This window comes from Buteo buteo, chromosome 23 (genome assembly GCF_964188355.1).
Source record: "Buteo buteo chromosome 23, bButBut1.hap1.1, whole genome shotgun sequence".
Lineage (NCBI taxonomy): Eukaryota > Metazoa > Chordata > Aves > Accipitriformes > Accipitridae > Buteo > Buteo buteo.
The window spans coordinates 12,268,332-12,293,501 of NC_134193.1; the positions used below are offsets into that span (position 1 = coordinate 12,268,332).

At 50.3% G+C, this 25,170-nt stretch overlaps 1 protein-coding gene across 3 annotated transcripts in view; it reads right to left on the reverse strand.

The window, feature by feature from the left end:
- Positions 1–25,170, reverse strand: part of RGS3 (regulator of G protein signaling 3) — a 95,785-nt gene that overhangs the window by 52,617 nt on the left and 17,998 nt on the right. The window contains exons 5-17 of one of the 3 annotated variants that reach the window (XM_075055117.1): positions 22,113–22,163; positions 19,785–19,843; positions 19,002–19,096; positions 18,037–18,105; positions 17,179–17,239; positions 15,112–15,202; positions 14,364–14,431; positions 10,130–10,211; positions 9,319–9,424; positions 8,680–9,019; positions 8,176–8,215; positions 3,619–3,809; positions 1,854–1,937 (exon numbers count right to left, since the gene is read on the reverse strand). In XM_075055117.1, coding sequence (XP_074911218.1) covers positions 1,854–1,937; positions 3,619–3,809; positions 8,176–8,215; positions 8,680–9,019; positions 9,319–9,424; positions 10,130–10,211; positions 14,364–14,431; positions 15,112–15,202; positions 17,179–17,239; positions 18,037–18,105; positions 19,002–19,096; positions 19,785–19,843; positions 22,113–22,163 — 1,337 coding nt within the window. Of the gene's footprint in view, positions 1–1,853; positions 1,938–3,618; positions 3,810–8,175; positions 8,216–8,679; positions 9,020–9,318; positions 9,425–10,129; positions 10,236–12,596; positions 12,692–14,363; positions 14,432–15,111; positions 15,203–17,178; positions 17,240–18,036; positions 18,106–19,001; positions 19,097–19,784; positions 19,844–22,112; positions 22,164–25,170 lie in introns of those variants that run through there. The other 2 variants (XM_075055113.1, XM_075055112.1) reach the window with 2 other exon arrangements.

Consider the following 25,170-nt stretch of genomic DNA (forward strand, 5'->3'; position numbering starts at 1 on the left):
CACTGATTCCTTGAAGCTCTGCAAAGCCTGCCATAACCCTGTAACACACTGCAGACGTGAGAAAGCCCTTCTCCAGGGACATGCCTAATGTCCCAGTGTTGCTACCTACAACTGTCAGCTCCCAGCAATACAGGGCTCAGCAACACACCTGAGTTCACACCAAAGGAAAGACTCTTGCCTTCCAAAGCAGATGCTGCCACATGCTTGTTCCCATTCACTGCTTCTATTTTTTCATGATGCTTAGTCAGAGTCTCTTGCCTTGCCTTGCCAGGCTTACACAGACATCACGGCCTCAAGGCACCATCATTCTCAAACACCGTCTCACGTTCCTGGCCAGTCTACAGCATCCTGCCCTTTCCTGGCAGCAGCTCCAACTGGGAAATCCTCTTCCAGCCTCACGCTCATCTTTAGGGCATCATAAGCAGAGTCCTTTCCCTGAGACAGCCTCCTTCTGATCCTGCCCACAGCTGGGTCTCTGAAATGGCTAACATGGCCATTTGGAGACAGAGCAGCACACCTCCTCCAAACACGCTTGTCCTGACGCCCTCCATCATCTAAATACAAACACCCTCATACACACACATGCTCCACCCAGGCTGCAAACGGCATTAGTTATTCATAATTATTCCACATTTGGCTGCTACTACAGACATCTAAGTCTGACCTGAAAGCAAGCAACTCCAAACCACCCAGAAGAAGCATCCTGACTTCAGGCTGGCCACCATATTTCCAAGCCATCGCAGCACATGTGTTTACTTGATTTTCATTCATGCAGGTGCCCAGAAGACCCTGAGCAGCAAAGAACAGCAGGACAGACAGGGGAAGAGTTTTATTTACAAATCAGTGCCAAGTTTCCTAACTGATCATGCAATTTTTCATGTACTTTGGCAAAAAAAAGAAATAGTGATTCAAGTCAAAGCAAGGGATGAATTACACATTGAAAACCAGAAAGAGAGAGAAGTCAGTTAACACAATCTTGTATTCTTTTGTACAGGCCAGCAATATGACCCGTCTCTGGGATTCTGCTGTTGGCCACCCAGAAGGTGTTACCCAGAAACTAAGATTAGTCAAGTAAAAATTCCTTTACGGCTCGGTGAAGATGACGCGTTCTGCACTCCAACTAAATTCAAAACAAAATTATTCTGTACAATGGTGAGATTCTCTGAAAATGCCCCCAGAGAAACAGTAGTTTCCTCCAGCACTAGTGAGCAATGCATAAGTGGGTTCTCCCAGCTGCCGCTTCCTCTGTCCCAAATTCCAGGGCTTTGCAGACTTGACAGTTCCATGCAAGTGAAGCCAGCAGCAAATGTAATCAATACATCCAAACTCTGCCAGTTTGGATGTTGAAAGTTGTCACATACACAGGTTCAGCATGTAGCCAAAGCTTAGTTATTTCCCCAGATTTTTAACAGCCCTCTGATAACATTGCAGAAAAGAAGCTGAAGCAAGAAAAAAGAGAGGAATTTGGACATGTAACCTGTTTCAGGAACTACATTTCTGAAAACCCCTGTAACAAGTTCTCTGTCTAGTTCTCTAACCTGGCACAAAATATTGCTAAACTCCCTCTTTCTGAGTCTGCCAGTGGCCTCAACTGCTGGGCTGTGACTGGCATGCATTTGCCATGTGCAGTTTCTTCTTAGTGAGCATGAAGGAAGACAAGGAAAAGAAGTTGATTTCTAGCAAAGAAGAGTTTTGATATTTAGTTTATCCCATGATAAACTGACTACAAGTTTTTCCAAATATCATATATTAATATAAGTACTGCACAGTAAAACATTGCCCTTCTCAATCTACTATATAAGACTGCAGAACAGCATGTTTAGAAAGCTCAGACAGCATGGAAAGAGTCTTACCTGTATAGTCCTGCTTCTGCTCTCATGAAGAAGCAGCTCCTCTGACAGAAGCAGAGTCCGGGCTGGGTTGCAAAGATCTAGGGGCTACATTTGGGGGGGGGGGTGGGGAGGAGGAAAAAAAAAAGAAAGAAACAGTCAAACCTTCCACTGGAAGTGTGGTTTGCCAGAAAAATTTTCCGCCCACCAAACCCACTTTGTCTTCACTTTAAGCTGTAACTCATTCAGGGAGAAGCCACCCCACACTGCTCAAAAGGACAGAAAGTCTGCAGTCCAGCTACACGACAAAAAGAAAACCTTACACTTTACACCTACGTCAGACCCATCTATAAAAAGACAATCAGCCGCTTGCCTCTGTACGTTAACTGTTCTGCACAGTGCGTGCTTGGTTATGGGCGCTTTTTAGCAGGAAACACAACCACAACAGTGGCACATTAGGTTCTCATGTCTCTCAGAATAGAGTATTTGCTACATGATCTTATGGATTACTCTCACAGTAAAGTAAAGCAACTTTAAGAAGGCTGCCCTTTCTCATGCCACGCTGCACGCTCAGCTCCCCAGTCAGCACCTTCTCTGTTTAACGCTGGAGAAGAACAGGACAGGTTCAGTTGTCCTGACTGCAGAACAAACCCTACAAAACCAGCCCAGGACAATCCTCCTGAGCAGCATGGCCAGCAGGCACATGAGGGTACCTGGAAAGGGGCCTTCCAGTATGAGACAGTGCGAAGCATAAAAACCCGTTCCTGAAGTGGCAGAAACACCCCGGACTCAATCCAAGACACAAGTTTCAGGAGTAAAGAGGCAAAAGTGCCCGTTGTGTTCTTACCAAAAGGAAAACTGTGCACACAGCCAGGACTGGTGAATGCACTGGTGCTAACACGAATGGCCACCTGGGTGCCCCTGAGGAGGATGAGGTGAGCATAAGCCTGCCCCCCAGTACCAGCCCAGCCCTACATTTGCCCCCAAGCAGTCCACTGGCTCAGGCCGGCGTGATAGACAACACAGATCATGGGTTTCAGCCCAAAGGAAATCGCCAGTCTGAGCTGACATGACAGTGACATTGCTGCTAGCAGGGGAGGACAGATGGTTCCCCACAGTCTCAGAGATGAAGGTATTCATCAGTAACAGACTTAAACATACAGGCTCAGATGAGGTTTTCTGGGGTCCTGGCCATATGAAGGACAAGATGGAAGACACAGAGGTAGTTAGAGCTACTACCACCAAATTCAGGGCTAAGTTTTAAGAAAATAATTTAAGGAACTGGGGACTGAGAACATCCTCTGTCAAGCCATTACTGCTCTGGATGTCCATGATTTTAGTGCTGGCCACCAGCTAAACTAAAAAACCTTTGTTTGCACACCATAATTAACAGCACAAAGAACCCATGCGAAGAAACCACATTAATCTTCAATTACACCAAGTTGGTTGCTGAAGCCCAGAAGCTGGGATACCTTCTCCTGACTCAAGCAAGCACCTGAGGACCAGATTTGAAAGCCGAAAGGGAAAAAAATCTCCAACTGAGAATTGCTTGGGCAGAACACAATCCCCTTTGAGAAAGTACCCAACATTGTGCTGAGTACAGCCAGCTCCAGAGGACAGAGCTGTGGATGACATGGGATCCATGCATTCATGGTATATATTGCTGGGAAACATATCCACCTTGTGTGACAGCCTGGATTCAACCTACAGAAGCAAGCTTTGATACAACCTGCTGTGCTGGGCACTGACTGCATTAGATCCATAACATCTCACTTCCAGCTGTGCTTACCTGCACAAAGACAGGGAACACCAGCACTTTGGGAGCCAGTGTCACATATGTGCCATAGCTGGAGTGCGGGATGTGTGGCCTCACTATGGTACAGTTCTGGTAGTTTCCGTAGCTCTTCATCGTCTGCACAGTCTTCATCAGCCTGGATTTTCTCCCAGACCCCGTGTGCGATTTCCCTTTACATGCATTTCCTGGACCGACAGAGGAAGCAGAAAGAAACACGGAATCAGAAGAGAGCTCCCACAGAGCTGCTACATGCTGCCAGCTTAGTTCCTGCTCTCACAGGCTGGAGGAGGGCACATAAAGCGTAAGGGGAATAGCTGGAGCCAAGAGCTGCAGGGACATTCGTCACTCTGCTATCAAAGTTTCCCAGGGATTCATGAAATAACAGCACTGACTTCATTTTTCCTAATGCAAAATGAGATGTCCCTTGACATTTCTGCTCAATCAAAAGCTACTCACTTGCTGGACCAAGTACCTAACTGGATCACACCAGCAGCACAGACGTATCTATGTATGTACAAACCAAAACCCAAGGAAGTCACAGCAAGCTCAGCTGCAGGCCAGTATATCTGCCTCTGTTTGGGTATACACTGCCTTCTGCACAACTTATGAATACGGTACTTTGGAGGAAGAGATGTGGTGCTATTATACAAACCTCCCTATGCAGTACTGAAAGTATGAAATAAGAAATACAGAACAATCGCAAACATGACTTTAAATGGTCATTCTTGAATCACAGGAGCACCAAGGACTTTCCCACCATCAGGGAACACCTGCCTCCACCACTGAACTATCACCCTTCCCTTTCCAGGGAGAGGAAAACCATCTGTGACTAACTCAGGGTGGGGGAAAAAAAACCCAAAACACGGGAAATTTAAACCTCAGGACATTTTTATCCACACAAGCCCTGCCTGCCCTGGATTCTGGGCATGGGAGTTAGCAAAGTGCAGGAATTTCACATCATGTGGTGCTGGGTAGTGGGTTAATCACAGTTTTCAGAAGATACTAAGACTGGAGGTGTCAGAGAAAGGGACAGAAATGATAAACACATTCATGCACATGGGATCAATCCATTTCTTTCCAAATCACTCCCAGGGATGTGAAGGTTACTTAGACATGGGGGTGTATTTATAAAGGATGACCTCATTTTGCATGAGGCTGGCACAATATTATCCACTGTTTTTCAGCATTAAATTTCAGTGCTAGAAAAAGTCCAAGCAGCCTGACTGTTTTTTCACTCTGTCCCTCTTCATCGCAGAAAGCCATTATTCTCATTCAAAGGAGTGATTACACAGAAGCTTTCCTTTGCAGACTCCCACCTCAACTGGTTGAGCAGAGCTATGACTTTTCCCAACAAGCCAACACCAGCTACTGTGGCCACTCCACATCTGCCAGTCTGTATTGCTAGAGGCCAGGAGATATTAGGTGGAATGTCAAACCAGTCCCAGAATCTCTAATGTAATTCATAATCCTGTGATTAAAAGCATTATTGATAATTAACAACAATTATCACTGTTCCCCATTAGCTGCTGCGTGGATGAGTCCTTCCTTCCCCTATTGCCAGGCAATTGCTGCTATATAGGATTTCTAAGCCCTTTCCTCCCAGCCCAGAGGAAAGCCTTTGAATACACCCAGCAAGCTCCCACCAGCATTTTGTCTCACGAGTGCAGGCATGGGTTGTGGGGTGCCCTGAGGATGCTTTGCCTGGACAGAAACTACCATTTTCTCAGCACCAGCGCAATGAGGTGAAAGCATCACAGACTGCTGGAAGCCAGTGCTGTATGCACAACTGGCTGTGAGCAGCTAGATGGTTTCATGGGTTATCTGTCGGAGGCAGCAGTGCTAAGGATGGCTTTATGCATCCTCCTCCCCAGATCCATCACATGGAGCCAGGATGAGACCAACACACAGGACCAGAACCAGAAAGGAGCTGCCAACCTGCTGCCCACTGGGCTACTCTTCTGTCAGGTGTGCTGGGACAGCACAGCTGTCAAGCGGGGAGCAGCTATGAAATATTTCTCATTAATGACATTAATCCATTAGGCCCAAGGGCCTCAGCATTCTTTGGTGATCCCAGCATACAGTTTTGGCCATCCCTGATGTCCCCAGGCCCACAAGGCACACCTCTCCTGCCATACACAAACTCCCATCACAGCAGCAGCAGGACCTACCACGCTGGGGAGAGAAGGTGGGACAGGACTGTGTTCTCCAAGAGCCCTTAACCCCAGACCATGTCCTGCTGGGCACCAGCAACCTGTGCTCTGTCCTAAAACTTGCAGGCAACAATTCCAACAGGAACTGAATGTCTCTCTAACCAAAAATTCATGCCTTCTTCAAGAGAAGCCCCACTGAAAAATCAAGGTATTTCCTTCCTCTCTCCCTCCTGAGGCTGACGAACCAAGCCAGCTCGGGTCCAGCAAGCAGGCCTCCCCACTCGGATTTTAACGTATCCAGGTGAGAAGCTGGAGCATTAGCCCATTCTCCCCCACAGCAATGTCTCAGGAACATGTATGAGCAAACCCTCCTGCAACTCGCTGCAAGAGGGGCATCCCAGCAGAGACCCCCCAGCATCCCTCCCTCCAGCCACCCAGCCCTGGGGGTTTCTGCTCCCGCCACAGCAGCCTTCTGCACAGTGGCTTCTGCCTTTGCACTGTAACAGATACCCATAACCTTCCTAAGCAGAAATGAGCCAAAACACTCCTGAACATGGCTCAGAGCAGATAAGGTCTCGTCCAAAGCAAATATACAAACCTACCCAACATTACGTATTCCATTAAGTATTAGGAAATAGCACATTTACATTCAGATAAACGCCAGCAGAGCCAGACCATGCTCTGTTGGCAATCCAGACCTGCTGTTTACTGCTTGCTTTAACAAGCTGCCTTTGCAGGGGGGTGGCCCTTGTGACCTAAAAGGTTGTTTCCACCTCTAAGTGCAATAATCCTGACATTTTCTCTTTTCCCTTTTTCATGGTTGCACTGCCAGATAAAATCAAAGCACAAGAGAGCTCAACACAGAACAATCTGACTGGACTGTTCAGGATCTGCTTTTCCTCTTATCCCTAAATCACCTCATTTTATCAGAGGAACTCATCATCTGCACAAGTCCTGTTTTCTGCATGCTGGCACAAAACACATCCAGCCTGCCCGAAGTGTCAGCTCCTCTCCTGGTGTGACTTGTGGCCAGCTTCACACTGAAACGCTTAATCACTGCTCAGGTTAACTAATATATTTTTCCCTCTGAAGACTTAACATTAAATGAACTGAAAACAATCACTAAAATCTATTATGGGAAGAAGCCCAAGCCTTTCAAATTCCACCCTACCATAAGAAAAAGTCCCCATGGTCCAGCTCATCTTTTCACAGGATCCACAAACAGCAGAAAAGAGTTGCAATTATCCACAGTATTATCCCTGCAGTTTAGCTGCGGAAAATTCTTCTGGCTGCAGATCTCCAGGGCTGGGAGCGTCCAAGGCACAGGGGCCTCAGACCCATGCTGCTCCTCCTGCTCCCCAGCATCCCCACCATGGCTTTGCCAGCCCCACACTTTGCCTTCTATGGACACTGACCCACCTTTATAGGCAGCACAAAATTTTCTAGCTGGAAATTGTGCTGATAGCTGTGCCTGCAGGAGGGAAGGACTGCTGAGTTAAAGACACTCCAGCAAGATCATGCCTAGGAGGTCAGCTCTGCTATGAACACACAGCTCATCCTAAGGGCATCCGAATAGACCAGGGTGCAAGTGTGGCCTCTCAAAGCTCCCAAATCAAAGAGCAGGCAACAGGTGTTTCTGCATGGACCAGGATTCATACAGTTCCCAGCCCTGCCACACACCTCATCCCACTCTTCCTGCAAGCCCAACCATACCTGGTTCTCCAGGAATACTCCAGCATACCTGTTGCAGAAAATGAGTTTATGCTTCAAACAGGTTTTGAGAAGAGCTGGTCCAGAGACTGCCAGAGACCTTGTAGCAGCCCTGGAAATGAGTATTCCCCAATTCTGGCACATCAACCTGCACTACTGTTTGTACAAATTCAAGTCACAGCCATCCTCGCTCCCTTAGTAATAAAATGAACCTCAAAGCAGGGGCCACAGTATTAGCACTCCCCTAGCATGCCATCATGCATGAGAAGGGAAACACGTCACAGACAGGCCCACAGACACATCTGGGGAACCACCACCACAACAACAATGCTTAGCACTTTCACACTTCATGCTTTCATCGTGCCCCTGATGGAAAGTCCCTGTCACTAGCCTCCCTTCAGCCGCTCTGTCAGCTCCCACAGAGACCTTCTCACCATGAAGCTCATCCAGTGACACTAGGAGCTGTGTTCTCCTCTGGGCTTGAATGTAGGGTTCTTGCTTTTATGTTTCATGCAGAGAGTAGGAAGATTATACTACCCAAAAGCTCCAGGCTTCTGCCACTGTTCTCAAGACATGAGGGACTCCATTGCAGCATTGCAGGGCTAAGGGCAAGGATTCAATAGTGCTAGAAGGACCATGTCTAGCTCTGCTAGGTGTTCTGAGCAGTTTTTTCAGCACATCGGCAACTTACCCACAGTAGAGTTGTTCTCTTGATAGACAGGCCTCAGCAGCTATAAGACACAATCCAGAAAGGACACAGTCACCTGAAGTAGGCTTGAGGTAGACTTTACAACAACCAACTGCAAATTTTAGCATGCAAAACCTAGCAAAACCAAAGCACTCAAGAGAGGTGAAAATCATTTTTGCCCTATTGCCAGTAGAAAATGAGAGTAATGACTTGCACTGGGGTCTATGCAGTGGAAACAGTTCCCATATCCTTACCCCTTGAGTGAGCCCTGGGAGGAGGCAGCAGGTCATTCACCCCGGCTCTACAATCCTAGTGGTAAAAGTTTTAGGAAATTAGTGAAAGCTCTACCAAGGGACACAGGTCTGGCTTGTAAAAATGGCATGTGCTCTAGCAAACGTTTAGAGAAGATGCTTGATAAGGCTGAAGCACAGGCCAAGAGAGGATCCAGCAAGCACAGCCAACAGCAACATGCAGTAGCTTGAGTATGGGGCTGGAAAGCAGCCCTACCTGGCTCCCCGGGTTCAAAGGTGCCAAGATGATGTAGTTCTGGTCTGCAGTGGAGGGGACCCGGGAAAGGGGTGGCATGGTGTTCTGGGTCCGCTTGCCAATCTCCGTGTACCTCTCCCAGCTGTTCAGCACCAGCCCATCACTCCCATCATACAGTATGTGGCAGCTCCGGCGCTGCTCAGGCCGTGGGGGCATGGTGCTGTTCTTTTCCCGCTTGTTGGGTGGTGACTGGAGGTCGTAGGCAGACTTGCAGGATGATCTGCGGATCATGCCTTCATGTCCTGACTTGACCTGCGGGACAAGTCTCCAGACCAGCAGTATGATCTCAGTGGGACAGTTCCTGAAAGAGATGGCATGGGCCAAGTCAGAGATGTAGCAGTAGGGAGTGAGGCACCTCACATCATTCAGACAGCCACGAGCCCTGCAGTCCTTCCTCCCTGTAATGCCTCTGCCCCTGTCCTGCCCTCCCCAGCCCCTGCATACTTTCTTCTTCCACTCCAGAGAGTCCTTTCCCAGTCTCCTGCACCCCTCAAAGATTTCCCATTCCTGTAGCCACTCAAAGCTCCTGCTCCCCTGCCCTGGTCTCCTTCAAACCATCTCTCCCAGAGCCCTGCACTCATGCTTTGGGTGAATACTCACCGGATTTCATGTGCCAGCTCCACACATTTCCAGTGCTCCACAGGCTGCTCATTCAGCTGCAGCACTGTGTCAAGCTGCTGCAGACCGGCCTTTTCTGCTGGGCCACCTACAGAGAGAAGAAACAAATGCCTGTCACCTGCTAGACAGAGACCTGAGAGTATAAGGGGGAGGAGAAGCCGTGGGGCTAGTGGACACCCAAATAGCACAGCTTCACAGCTTGCACCACTCACTCCTCCAAACCCAGTCTGTTTCCCCTAACATCCACACCTGAAAATGAAGTGGGGCTAGCTGAGCCTGGAGCTTCACCTTCCAATATGCACACAGAGCACCTGGGACAGTCATAAACACTCTCTCAGAGCTACCGCATGAACTTCCTGAGTTTCCTGGTGTGCAGTGGGGAGTACCAGGGTACAACAGAGACACCAAGTCCATCCTGCAGGTCCACACCAAGAGGATCTAGTCAGACAGCTGAGGGCTCCCAAGATCCTGCTCCCCTATCTGACACCCCTCCCCAGGATGCTTTCCATAGGTCTCCCAACTAGCCAGACAGCTCTCAGGTTGAAGAGGGAAGGGAACAAAATCTCTGCAAATTACTGCAACACATTGCCAAAATAGTGACATCCAGAGGCTAACCCAGTGGCCTCTGACCTCATTAGAGGTAACAGAGAACTCATTAAGTAAAGTTTCTTGGAGGTAACCAGGGTCGTGCAAGGCATGGGAGCTTCTGAATCACAACATGCTCTGGGAAGCAAAAAAGGAGCAGAGTCATTCATTCAAATCAAGAGGGATAAAAAAATATCTAATCTCTTACCAGAGTCCACTGCCTGCACACGGACTGGGGAGTCACAGCAGATTGTGAAGCCAAACCCATCACTTCCTCGAGGGATTGTAATCTGAAGAGAGACACCGGAGTCACCCTGTTAAGTGGGAAAGCAGCCGCTGTGTGTGATCAGTGAGCATCCCCCCTTTCACACACACACTGCCCCACAGCCTTTGGAAATGCAGGCACACGGCATTTCTAGAAGCACGGCATTTCTTCACAGAGCCCAAAGGAACCATCATGGTGAACACTGTCACTTTGTGAACCCCACAGACAACGGGTCTCTCTGCAGCCAAAGGGGACTGGAAAGGGTGCTAAAAAGCAATGCAAAAATCGAGCAACAGAGAGGAATGCCACAAAACGAGTGTTTATTGAGCATACACAAGTCTCCACTCACAACTCTTGCAAGTGTAAGGAAAGATCTGATAAGCCATTAGAAAGGAAAAGCTGGCAGTCTGGCTCTGACATTGATTTCTAACACAGCTTCTCTAAGCAAGTCATTTAAATATTTAATTTCCAAATGGGTAATACAGAAATAGCAGCACCCCTCTACTCCAGAGGAAGCTGCGAGGATCAGCACACTCCTGTCTGCAAGGCACCTGTGCTGGAGCGGGCTCTGTATGCATCACCCCATTAGCTGGGGTGAGTATGTTTTCTCTCGCTGAGTTTGGAGAGGATGGATGCTGTGTTGATTTAGGCTCATTTCTCCTCCTGATTCAAGAAGCACTGAGCTTATTAATAAAATGATACTTATTTTTTGATGTTGGCTTCCAGCAGCAGCTCAGCATGTCAGTTCCTGTAAATACCTGATTATCCCCCAAGACATTTGTCAAGATCCTTGTTTTACTGACAAGGAAAAGAAAAGAAAAAATCCAACATCTGACCTGTATTATTTTGAGAACAAACAGAAGACAAGAAATTCAGCAGAAGCTGCCAAGGAGGGGAACTGGTTCCTCGCTCCTTCACCATGGGAGGGCAAACGCAGCGAGATTTCATTGCTCTGCACCTCATCCCTGCTTGATTGCTCAGCATAAAATCAGGCTTCTAAAGAGAAACTGTCTTGCCCTGGCAGGACCAAAAGGTAGGTCCAGTCCCACTACACTGAGTATTTTACTCTCTGGAGTTTGTTGGATCCTCAAACAGGGGAGGAGGCTGCTTGTGGCTCTGCACCTTCAAACCAACTCACATTTCAAATATAAAGCACACGGGATTCAAGTCCTGAAGAAGTGTTATCATTGGCACCTCAGGAGCCAGCCTAGCATCTCTCCCACCATGGAGACTCCACAATCACTTCCATCCCAAAGCTTCCCCTGCGCCAAGAGATCTCCCACTCCTTCTCCCTGAGCTGGCTGGCTCTTGTCCACTGCCAAGGGAGACACCTTCCCTGTGCTACTGAATAGCGGCTTCTCACTGCTGATGGTTCACTTTCCTCGGCTCCCACCACCAGGGCCATTACAGGGAGCTGAACATCCATTTTTGCCACTGTGCACAGAACTAAGAAATATGAGCATCTGACATAAGCTGGAAGGTGGGTGGCAATATGGTGAGAGACTCCAGCACCACAGATGCTCACTGCGCCCATAACTTTGTCAAAAAATGCAGAAGAAATTGTCAAAATAGGGAACTGAGGAGTTCTAAGACACAAATCACAGTCAGTTGTCACAAAGCAGAGCAGCATTCCTGCATGAGACAGTCACTATAGCCCTGACAAGAAATGGGCATTTTTAGTTAAGCTGGCTCTTTGTGCAATTCCCAATATACACTGTTCCCCACCACAGCTTTAGCATGACACAAAAGATTAGCACAGGATTGCAGAGAAAAGCTGACAATAAGTTGGGAGCCCCAGTCCAGACCATGGGGGGAAAATAATGTTCGAAAGTGCAGGAGACTGGGACCTGCGCAAGCAAAACCAGCACCCGCCATCGTGCACTGAGCGGGTCCAAGAGAACTTGCACCAGCTTTTACAGAGCACAGCAATCTACTTCTCATAAAGCAAGTCACCATTGATTGTAACAAGCTTCAAGCAACAATTTATTCCCAAATATTTTCACATTAAAACAATTTTGAAAAGAGATAGCAGCAGCCTGGCAGAGACTTAGCTGCCTGCTGTGCCTGCCTCTCCTCTAATGAGTGGTAAATTGAGACACCACCTCACAGCTTAGCACTTTCATCATCAGCATGCTACCCTCAAGTCACACAGTAAATGCTCCCCCTCCATTCCAATTTACACACTGCAGCAATGGGCAGAGACCAGCTAGAGACACCTATCTGAGGATGCTTTCCTTACATTCACAATATTATCATTTACTAATGATAGCAAATCAACACCCTAGAAACAGCACACACAGAGCCCAGAAATGGTAAGAAAGCCCACAAACACTCATAAACTTAACCGAGACTTGCAGCAACGTGCACATACATGCTGGCACACAGATTTTTTTCCATGGGAGATACAGACCTGTCTGTATCTCCGCTCCGAGCACACCTTGCAGAGTCCATTGAAGCGGTTCATGGCTGGAAAACCCTAAACTCGACGTTAGCCCATGAAAATCCAGTCCCCTGAAGCAGCCGTAATCCTGATCTCCTTGTATCACACGAGTGTGGAACAAACCACAGCCAAACTGGCATGACCGCCCATGGGAACCCAGCTCCAGAGAAGAATGGCAGGAAGCCACCTTTCACCTCCCCAGCCCCTGTCTGTGCTGTATGCCGCTTTACGATAAGCCAGAGGGCTTCCTGAAAACCCTAACTGACAAGGAAGAGAGAGAGTTTTATATTAAAATTCCTGTCAACTATTTAGTATTCCCTAGTCCCTGCTCTGTTGATGTGGCTTTTGTTCCCGCAGCATTCTTCAGCTGCACGGAGCACTTTGTTATTGCAATGTTCTCACAAACACTTTGAGGATGTTTAAGCAGCGTTTCACAGGCACCGGCTGTGCAAGCCTTATTTCATGAAAAAGACAGCTTGCACTCGTTACCCTCATAAAGGATAAGAGAGACTTATTAAAAAAAAAAAAAAAGCAGAGTTTGTTTTTGAAAGCACAGACCCAGAGGATATGCATGTCCCGATGCTTTGTGCTCACAGAGTCATGGAGGGGAAAGCAGAGAGGTCAATTGAATTGCACCCATGGTGTAATTTTGGAATTAAAGACAAAGAGAAACTCTTAACCCAGCCAGCAGCAGGGCACAAAGCAGGACTTGGTGAATCTCCACTGTGCAGTCTCGACTGCCAGCATTGCAGCACAACCCCTTGGAGGTGGGGTTGCAACGGAGAAGAAAGCACTTTCCATACTCCTACATAGGGATGGAATTAGAGGAAAGGCTCAAGGGAACCCAAATCCCACGCTCCCTTGCATGGCAGCTGGGGTGACAGGGCCAGGAGAGGCTGGGGAGGCAGCATGAGGAGTCCCAGCGCTCCCAAGGGACCCAGCAGCATGGTGGGGCTGCTCCCAGCGCATTGTCCCAGCCTGCTGCACCGCCAGGCTGGAGCTGGAAGGAGGATCAGTCTTCCTTCCCAGCCACCATCTTTCAAGTCAGTGGCGACTGCCGGAGAGGAAGGGAGGAGAGGGGCGCTGGCTTTGTTTGTCTTGCTCAATCCTATGCTTTAAAACAAATAACTGAAAATGCAGCTGAGGGAAGCAGCAAAGCGGAATTCGGCACAGATAAATCACAGGGCCAGCTAAGCCCAATTTCCGATGCAAGCCATGTGTTTGTGTTCCCATTTCCCATCCTTGCCTTTCCAATAAATCACCGAGGCTCCACCATGGGCCTTTCCCTTCCCAGACCAAACGGTCCTGAAAGGAGGAGGGGAGCAGATGCACCCATCCACGGAGACACAGAGCCGGCCAGGGACTGATGCTGTGTGGCAGACAGCCGGCCAGCCCTGTCCCCATCGCTCCCAGTCCCCACCCAGTCAATGGCTGGTGGTCTGTCTCTGTGGCAATATACTGGAAAAACAGGAGGTCCCTGTATGGCAATGGGGAGCAAGCATGGGGTTACTATCCACATCACCCACTTCCACCATTGGTGCTCAATCAGGATAACTAATTACATATAAAACCTATCGTGTCGACAGGGAGACTGTCACAGCTCCCACCTCAGCATCACCCTCACTGATAGTTTGTCCCTTGGCTTGTTTGAAACCCCTCCATGCAGGCTCTGCTGCCAGCCAGCTCCCGACTCCACATCTTTGCACCCCTGGTGGGTCATAGCCCTGTCATACCTACCTTCAGCTGCTTCATGGTCGCAGCATCCTGGCTTTCCTGCACTGTACTCTGACTTCCCAGCATCGACTCTAAAAAATAAAAAAAGGGAAAGGCCATATCAGCCCAACAGTACATGTCTCCTGACAATCCCTTTCTTTCCACATGGCATCTACACACTATATGTAAGATCTCTACATGTCATTGGTACATATCCTCCAGGCTGGGGCAGCCCTGCATGGCAGCAGCTGTGGGGTGGTTGCACATCTGGGACAGGCACTGCTGTCTCCCCCTACTCTGTGCCAGCCTGTCCTCCTCCACACAACCTGGCAGCACAGCAAGACCAAGGCAGGAGAAAAAGCTCCCCACCATCCTGCACAGACCCCAGAAGCCAGAGTCCAGCCATGGAATTCAGCCCCAAGTCTGAGAGGCAGGAATCAGCATGATGAAAGGCCGAGCAAGAGGGAGAGATGTGGCTGCAATGTCGGGGTACCCACAGAGCCCCAGACAGCCACAGGTAAGAAGGAGCAAGGGTTGAAGGGGAGAGCTTGGTGCCTGTGCAGAGCCTGCTGAACCAGCCAGGATCTCCCCCACACTGGTCTTTAGGGATCCTGGTGCTCACTGAGCATCACAGGGCTGAGAAGTGCTCACAGGGGCATAGGGTGCCATGGGGCTGGGGGCTGCTCCATGCCAGCACAGGGACAGACACGAGGTTGACTCCTCTTCCAAACCTTGCCAACACTCCCTGGGACATCCCAGTGGGGAGACGTACCTCTGCTCTGCTTCAGCCACTGTGTGGCCACCTTCAGGTGCTTGGTCCTGCCCAGGTCCTCCCCGAGGAGGTAGTACCAGCCACTGATCTCCTGGGTGGGAGGAAAGAAGCTGTCAATGCAGGGGCAGATACTTACCCCCATTTAACTCAGTCTGGTTGTCCATAGCCCTAGAGGGGTCTCATTGCAGGAGCTGCCCCATGCCAGTACACAGAGGCCACCCAGACTTGCTTGCACACAGAGGCGCAGCCCAGAGTCCTTCTCTTAGGATACAGAAAGTTAAAATTCCATCCCACCTGCAAGGAGGGACCAAGCATCACTGAAGTAACAAGCTTCTCGTTTTTTAGAGGGAGACAAGGTGCAGAAAAACAGCCAGTCTCCAGTAAAACTGTCCATATCGTGTTTGCAGCAGCCAGCAGTCTTGCAGGGAGAACACAGCTCCAGCCTTATCACCAGAGGAGGATGCCCAAACTAGCCCTCAGCAGTGCTGCATTCTCCACAGTTGGGCTCCCTTTGCCCCTGTCCCATACCCATGTGGCCAGGGCAGCCAAGAGAACAGAGCTGACCTTGGCAATCCCTCGCCTCTCTTCCAGGGAGCTGCTGCTGGCTCCCATTGCTCCCTGGGCAGCTGGCAGAAGCCGGAGGGACCAACCATCCTGGACCAAGCCCAGGAGTCACATGGGGTTGCAGGAACCATGCACAGGCCAGAGAAAGGGGCCCATTTTAAAATTAATGTTTTAAATCCACAATGAGGCAACTGAGGAGGGGGCGGGGGGGATATACAGCAGCAGCATGCGGCACCCAGGAGACAAGGGACAGCTCATCTCAGGCCCTGCTGAGGTCCCAGGAGGACCACATGCCCCCAGCATCCTCCTCCCATCCCTGCAAGAGTAGGATGCTGTGTGTGGGTGCTATACACATGAATGCTCCATCCTCTCTGCACGCAATGACACTTTGTGAAATTCACTACCAAAATCTGAGAAGGAAGGGACATCTCTGGGGAGGTCAGAGCAGAGGCCCCTCTGGGGGAGAGCTGCAGTTTAGAGCTGCTCTGCCTAATTATCTTCACTGCTATAAAAAAGCTGCATCTCACTTGTCCAAATTTCAGAGGAGACCATGCTCAAGCTACCTCTTACCCTCTTTCTCAGGCCATTGCCACAAATAGCTCCTTTTTAACCTCTTGCTGGGAAGTAAATTTCCACACTTCAGGTGATGTATTAACACTTTCATGAAATGCTTCCAGCTTGCTGAGATACTCTGATGTACCGAGGGCATGACTAGGGCTGTCCAAGGATGAAATCCCTAACCGCTGGCAGCTAGGATGAAACATTTCCGTGTTTTAGTGGGTCAGCAGGAGTCATTTGCAGCAGTAGCCTTGCAGGTTTCTTTAGGAAGGCAAACACAGCTGAAGTGAAAGCTGTATTACCAAGCAGCAGCCAGGCTGGGGCAGCAGTACTGTGACCAAATCCGCAGCAGTGGGTTCATGGATTCTGGCACAGAGATAGCCTGGCAGCACCGCTGCCTCCAGGAACAGCCCGAGACCTCTGCTTTTGCCTGCTGCCCACCACCACCTCAGCTGGTGAAGCCCTGGCTGCCGAGCGCAGGGAATCAGGCAGACTCCTCCTCGAAGGAGCAGGTCCCCACCATCGCACCCACTCAGCCACCACGTCAGATGTGACACATGCCAGGCTAAGTGGGGCTGGCCCCATCTCCTGTCCCCGAGGCAGCCTTGCTGCAAGCAGGGCAGGCAGCACTCACTGGGGCCACCTCTCTGCACCCCCAATTGCTGCTACTCTCTGTGTCCCTGCAGAAGAGAGTGACAGTCCCCTGTCCTAGGATCCCTCCTCCAACAGCCTCCACATCCCTGCCTCCAGCAATCACACCAACATCAGTTTCACAGTGGCCATCCATACTGGGAATGGGACCAGGGAACTCCCTTGGCACCTTCAGAGCATCTTTGTCCCACAGTGGGAGAAGCCTGCTCCTGCCCCAAGGGCACACTACATCCACCCACCGACCTGAGAGAGTCAGACCCCAGTCCCACGCGCTGCGCTCCAGTATGGAGGTACCTTGTCCAGGGTCAGGAGGGACTTCACACCAAAGCTCATGCAGCCAATCAGTTTGCTCTGTCTGCAGGAGAGCCAGAGACTGTCAGGATACGCTTATTGAAAACTCCACAGGGACAAGTTCCCACATGCACCCCTTTGCAGGGACCCCACAAACATCCCTGCCCATGCCAGGAGCCAGGCAGTGCCCAAGACCATGCCTCCCTCTCCATGCTTTGAGCAAGCATGGCGTAACCACGCGGCTCAGCTGCAGCAGGGGCAAAGAGAAGCTGGGCTGAAGCATCCTGGTCACCTCCAGCCTACTTGATGCTGGCAGGAGCTTGGCCAAGGAGTCAGATGTCACTTGCCTGAGCAGGCAGCACAGCCTTTGAGGTGCCAGACCCCTTGCTGCTGGGCTTTCCTCCTGACTGCATTGCCCCCAGAGGTAGGGAAGGTCCCCAGCCCAGAGCCAGGCTCCAGCCCCACTTGGCTTTAGCCAGCCGTGCAGGCGTGAGTAGCTGCATGAGTTTTAAATGCTGGTCCAGCTGATTGGTACCATGCAGCAGCAATGCCAACAAGAGAGTAGCAAGGGCAGGATTTCTTCTCCGCCAGCCTGCACGCAGCATGGTGCTCATCAGCACGGGCTGCCTATGAGAATGACCCTGGCCAGGGCACCCAGCCAGCAGGTTCCAGCCCCACTGCTCAGTTCCCCCCACTTCACCAACCCGCGGCCTTCATGCAGGGCAGCCCTGATGTCAGGGCTAGCCCTTGGGTCCCAGGGCACTGGAGAAGCTCACGTGAGGTGGCCAGAGCAGATGACAGGTTCTCTGTCATGCCAGCCACATTTGAAAGAAATTGTATGGCAGGCTGGCAGCCCCTTACCTGGAATTTCTCTCTCGGTTCCAGACTGTGACCAGGAGACGTTTCTGCTCATGCTCCTCTTGCACCAGGCTGTAACAAGCAGAGGGACAGCCCGTGAGCACCGACCTTCCCCAGGAGTGCTCGGCAAGGGCTGCCCTCACAGCCGGGGACCCATCACCCTCCTCAGAGCCAGGTCTTCTTCTCCATTCTCTGCACAGAGCACTGCAGCATCACCCCAGACGGTAACCTCCTCAAACAAGCCACTGTTGTACTAATTCATTTGTCCCTGACAGACAACTGCAAAAGGACGTGACCTCTCCTGAGCAGGCACTGGGGACAGCGCTCAGGTTGTTTAAGGGGAAAAATAATCTTGCAGAAAGACACACATCCAACAACAAAGGGTAAATGCAAGGAACAAGCCACATTTCATGCTCTGAAACAACCATCCTGTGCCAGATTAAATGCTGCATGGGGACAGAGGTCTGACACAGACTGGTTAGCTAGCAATGACAAGCTCTACCGAAACACAAGCCATACAGAACCTTTCCCATGCAGAGACATGCTGTAGCTATAGGAAATCCTTTTACCTTCCTCATTCATACCGATGCCCATACTACTGCAGGCATAAGGTCTAGGAAATGGAGTGTGTTTGCCCAATTCCTGCCCAGCAAGAAAGTCCAATCTTGCAGGAGTGCCACTGCTATGCTGTGTGCTGACAGCTTTGTGAGCCTCCACAGAGCTATGCCCAAAAGTTCAAGGCATTTCAGCTATAAAAAACAGCAGAATAATGTCTGTCACTCCTCATCTCAGCAGCAGACCTGCTCATGCATGACATGTGTTTATTATAGATCATAATGCAAAAGCAAACATGGGGTCTTGGCTTTGAGGGGGTACCCCGGGACAGCAGCCACATGGGTCCCCCACTGCTCAGTGTGAACACGGTGCTGATGGATGGGTCAGAACTACCTCTGCCCTGTCATACTCACAAAAGAAAGTGCTCATGGAAGACAGGATTTTTGCTGTCTGGCACAGTCTTTGTCTTCTGCCTGCATTTCCAGTCAGCATCTGGCACGATCGACATCTTTACAGAGGAAAACAAGCAGTGTGTTAGCACTCTCAAAGCAAGCACTGGCACACAGCTGCCAGCTCTGCTGTTGCAGTGGCAGGTGACCGGCACAGCCACTTTTATGGATGGCTAAGCCTCAAAGATCCAGCTGAGCCTGTGCTAATGGGTGGTTTAGATCACTTTACCCTATGCATGTCAAATTGTGTTACAAATCAGGGCAGGGGAGGGAAGGAAAAAGCAGAAAAATTGAGGACAGATGTACACAAATGTTGCTGGCTGGTCTCTGACTTGCAGCCCCCTTGCAGGGGAGATGCTTCCTGCACTGTGCACACCGCAGTGGGAGCAGCCTGCCAAGGTGCCTTCCAGGAGAGCCTGGAGCCACACTGTGCTGGCCAAACACATATCCCCACCAGTCCTTGGGCACCCAGTGGGATGTTCTTGCAATGAATGGTTGACATAGCCCTTAGCAGGGTCCTCTCCTCTGCTTTTCTGGGTCCAAGCAGACACCATGCCAACAAAACCCATGAGCCCTCCAGTGCCGGGCAAGAGACCAGCCACCTCCCTGCATGCTGTGGATGCTCAGCCAGAGCAGGACATAGGAGGAAAGGGAAGGGACAGGCAGCCCAGAGCATGCTTGGAAAGCCAACCACAAAATCCCTAGAAACCATGAAGCTCCCCCAAGCAAAGCCCCAGGAGAACCCACCTTTACGTAGGAGTCGCATGTCCGGTACTCCTTTCCCATCAGACCTTTTGCTTCCATGACTGGAAAGGAAACGAAATGGTCATGCCCCAAAGCAGCAGGGAAGGTATCTTCCTATGCTGCAGTGCTCTACTCCACACAGTACTCCCTCCTTGTGGGGCTGAACCCATCTCCTACCTCAACAGGATCCTATGCACACCTCCCCAGCAGCCGAGTCTCACTGGGCACCCAAAAAGAGGGGTTTATTTTATTTTTTCTTTAATATACCCATGCTATAAATACAAGTGTCTGTGGATGAGGTTGGCGGCGGATGCAGTTCAGCATCCGGATAGCAAATTGCATTTCATTTGCCTGACTTCACACAGCTCTGGGCTCCCTGACCTGAAGCCAAATGTATCATCAAGTTAAATATCAATGGCCGCATCCTGATGGCAGCCCTGCCAGCAGGGACTCAGCATTGCACTGCTGCCGACAGTTAGGAATCCTGTGCTCCCCAGTCGCGTGGCTGGAGGCAATAGTTGTGCAGCAGAATCTGGATAGCCCAGGACAGGCTGTCGAACAAGGCTAAGCTCCCTCCTAACAAGCCCAGCAAGGCAGCAATGACTTTGTCAGAGACAGATACATGCTCCTAATAAACATGGTCAGCCCAACAGAAACCCCAGTGCACAAGGGGAAATGGGTTCTGCAAGACCCTCTGGTGTTTCACAAAGCAGTTTGCAAGGTTACTCCAGGACAGGCTGCACCAAGAGCTTCCTCCTCCAGCCATACCTGCTTTGGGTTTAAAGACTTTGGGGTGGAGATTGAAAAAGTAAGAGGGATCACCCCACATCACCCAGCCTTCTCCAGCCCACATTGAGTACCCTGAGCATCCAGCATGTGCAAAGGGATGTTGGGTCCCAGACCTTGAGCTTCCTTTGCCTCTTTGCTGGACCGTTTCCCTCTTCCCACACTCTCTTTTGGCTGCATCAGAATGAGACAGTGACTCGCACCCAGCTCACACTGGGGCTGTTCCAGATGGAGGGATTTGGAGTAAAGCCTGTGCCAGACCCTCAGAACCACACAGAGCTTTAAGGGAGAGGAAAAAAAAAAAAAACCACCACCACATTTTCCTGCTGTTGTTTCTTTACAAAGCTTGCCTGCACAGCCAGAAAAGGGCAGCAAGCTCCTGTGGCTGCCGACTAGAAAAGAACAGGGGTGGGACATGGCTCAACTGGTCCCCACAGCCTCACCAGGCTCAGGCCATCCTCTGCCCCCATTTCATTACAACCAGGCAGGGGTGGGGCTGGGCTGTAAGGTGGGATGTTGCTGAAGATGAACTCTTTTCTATCCCTCTTGCCCTACTGCACAGGTCTCTGGGATGGGGGTGCTTTCTCCCCCAAAGGGTAGCCACCCCCAAGAGCTCAGGGAGTCCAGGGCCTTGTTTTCCTTTCACCCTACAGAGCCCAAATCCTGCTCTTTTCACAGGGAGGGAATTTTTACTCTGACCATTTCAAACTCCTGACTTTTTTCCTTGATTCTTTAACCATTTACTTATCATGAAGCCCTGATGAGCCCCTGGTAGAAAGAGCTCTGTGCCAGGAGACCGGGACACACACATCCTTCACTGCGGAAGCAATCCTAAGGGGCCCCCCAAGTGCCTCCAGACAGGTTTTTCCTAAAGAACAGAGTTAGTTCTGACACCCTCATGGGCCTTTCTAATGAACACCATTAAAGCTGCAGTGGCACAGTTCCCTGGGACCTGCCTCGTGGCTGCGATGGAGAGTTTCTCAGATGATGCATTGCTCTCCTGCACTGGTACCCAGCAGTGGTGGCCAAGTCTGAGTCCCCAGAGAAAGAAAAGCATCTCTTGCCCCCAGTGGGACATGCCATGGCTTAAGGGACAGCAACCCCAGCCTGGAACAGGTGAAATATACTTTTGTTGAAGAAATATTGCTGGTGTTAAAAAAAAGGCGGCATTTGGAGGTAATGGAACCATTTGGAAATTGTGGCAAATCTGGCAAACAGTTTTGACCAACGTAAAAGAAATTTCAGAGGAGATAAAGCATTTCAGATTTTCTTTTTCAAATTATATTTGCCTTTTTCCTCTTCACAGGGAGTTAAAGAAAAAAAATCTATACAAGTGGACACAAAACACACCGTGGTCACCCAGAAGTTCTGGTTTGACCTTTAAATCAAAGAGCTCCCAGTCATATTGCTCTACCACAGAGTTGTTCCTGACAGTTGCCACAAATCTCCAAAGGGCTTGAAGAAAGGGCATAGAAGTGCTGTCCCCATCACTAGCCCACGATAGCTCTGGGGCCACCTCGCCATACGCTCCAGGGAGATACTCACTGTGCAGCACCAGGATCCGGCCCTGCACCTCGATGGACAGCTTCAGCTGGCCTAGAGGAAAGGAGAGGAGAGAGTGAAGCAGGCAGGGCTCGCCCAGCACCCCTGACACTTGGCAGCACAGGGACCCCGTGGCTCTGAGGCTTGCATGGGGCCAAACCCATCCTGTTTCCCCATCCCTGGGCACGGGGGCATCGCTCAGGGAGCCAGGGAAAAGAGGTGGGAGGCAACTATCTGCTACCAAGAAAGTCACAGAATCATAGAATCGTTTAGGTTGGAAAAGACCTTTAAGATCATCATGTCCAACCATTAACCCAACACTGCCAAGTCCACCACTAAACCATGGCCCTAAGCACCACATCTACATGTCTTTTAAACACCTCCAGGGATGGTGACTCAACCACTTCCCTGGGCAGCCTATTCCAATGCTTGGCAGCCCTTTCAGTGAAGGAATTTTTCCTCATATCCAATCTAAACCTCCCCTGGCACAACTTGAGGACATTTCCTCTTCTCCCAAGTAACAAGCAATAGGACAAGAGACTGACTCCCACCTCACTACAACCTCCTTTCAGGTAGTTGTAGAGAGCGATAAGGTCTCCCCTCAGCCTCCTTTTCTCTAGACTAAACAACCCCAGTTCCTTCAGCCACTCCTCATAAGACTTGTTCTCTAGACCCTTCATCAGCTTCATTGCCCTTCTTTGGACACGCTCCAGCACCTCAATGCCTTCATTGTAGTCTTTCAGTATTTGAGGTGCAGCCTCACCAGTGCCGAGTACGGGGGGCAATCACTGCCCTAGTCCTGCTGGCCATACAGTTTCTGATATAAGCCAGGGTGCTATTGGCCTTCTTGGCCACCTGGGCACACTGCCGGCTCATCTTCAGCTGGCTGTCGACCAACACCCCCAGGTCATTTTTTGCCGGGCAGCTTTGTAGCCACTCTTCCCCAAGCCTGTAGCATTGCATGGGGTTGTCATGACCCAAGTGCAGGACCCGGCACTGAGCATTTTTGAACCTCATACAGTTGGCCTTGGCCCATCGATCCAGCCTGTCCAGATCCCTCTGTAGAGCCTTCTTACCCTCCAGCAGATCAACATTCCCGCCCAACTTGGTGTCATCTGCAAACTTACTGAGGGTGCACTTGATCCCCTTGTCCAGACTATTGATAAAGATATTAAACAGAACTGGCCCCAGTACAGAGCCCTGGGGAACACCACTTGTGACTGGCTGCCAACTGGATTTAATTCCATTCACCACCACTCTGGGCTTGACCATCCAGCCAATGTTTCACCCAGCAAAGAGTACACCCATCCAAGCCAGGAGCAGCCAGTTTCTCCAGGTGAATGCTGTGGGAAACAGTGTCAAAGTCTTTATTAAAGTCTAGGTAGACAACATCCACAGCCTATCCCTCATGGGGAAAGATGGGTGTTGAAATATGGGGGCTTCATTCTGCTCCCTGTCCCTGTCTTCCAGCTCAGGGGGATGGGTAACCTGAGAACAACGGGTCTTACTATTAAAGACTGAGGCAAAGAAGGCATTAAGTACCTCAGCCTTTTCCTCATCCTTTGTCACTATGTTGCCCCCACACCCAAGAAACGATGGAGATTCTCCTTAGCCCTCCTTTTATTGCTGATGTATTTATAGAAACAGTTTTTATTGTCTTTTACGGCAGTAGCCAGATTAAGTCCTAGCTGGGCTTTGGCCCTTCTAATTTTCTCCCTGCATAACCTCACAATCTCCTTGTAGTTCTCCTGAGTTGCCTGCCCCTTCTTCCAAAAGTCATAAACTCTCCTTTTTTTCCTGAGTTCCAGCCAAAGCTCTCTGTTCAGCCAGGCCGGTCTTCCTCCCCGCCGGCTTATCTTTCAGCACATGGGGACAGCCTGCTCCTGCACCTTTGAGATTTCCTTCTTGAAGAATGTCCAGCCTTCCTGGACTCCTTTACCCTTCAGAACTGCCTCCCAAGGGACTCTGTCAACCAGGCTCCTAAACAGTCTAAAGTCCACCCTCTGGAAGTCCAAGGTGGCAGTTCTGCTGAACCCCCTCCTTACTTCTCTGAGAATCAAATACTCTATCATTTCATGATTGCTGTGCCCCAGAGAGCCTACAACCATCTCATCACCCACAAGTCCTGCTCTGTTCACAAACAACAGGTCCAGTCGGGCACCATCCCTAGTTGGTTCCCTCACCAGCTGTGTCAGTAAGTTCTCTTCCACACACTCCAGGAACCTCCTAGACTGTTTCCTCTCCACTGAATTGTATTTCCAACAGACATCTGGGAAGTTGAAGTCCCCCACGAGAAAAAGGGCTAGCTATTGTGAGACTTCTCCCAGCTGCTTATAAAATATTTCACCTGCCTCTTCATCCTGGTTGGGTGGTCTATAACAGAGTCCCACCATGATATCTGCGTTGTTGGCCTTCCCCTGATTCTTACCCATAAACACTCAACCCTACCGTCACCATCATTAAGCTCTAGACAATCAAAACACTCCCTAACATACAGGGCTACCCCACCACCTCTCCTTCCTTGCCTATCCCTTCTGAAGGGATTATAGCCATCCATGGCAGCACACTCCAGTTGTGTGAGTCATCCCATCATGTTTCCATGATGGCAACTATGCCATAGTTGTCCTGCTGCACAATGGCTTCCAGCTCCTCCTGTTTGTTGCCCATGCATGCATGCCCCATGTCTCACAGCTCCAGGTGCAAAAACATTCCAGGAAAACCTGAATACTGTTTTCTTAGCACACAGTAGACTGATGGCAGGAGGCATGAGCCCATGCAGAGGGGAAGTGGGAGAAGTGGGAGCACCAGGATGAAGCAGTTGCTGTGGGATGAATTAGCCCCTATTTAACAGAGGGATGCAGCATGCTCAAATCCTCCCCCTGGCCCAGATTCAACTTCCCCTTTGCCTCTCCCCCGAGTTTCTGTGTGGACAAGGGGCTGTCACCCCTGCAGGTGACAGCGGGCCAAGCTGCAGACAGCCTGGATGAACACCAAGGACAACCAGTGCCTTTGGTGGCAGGAACATGCCGGCACAGGGTCAGCCAAGGCTGGCCCCACTGCG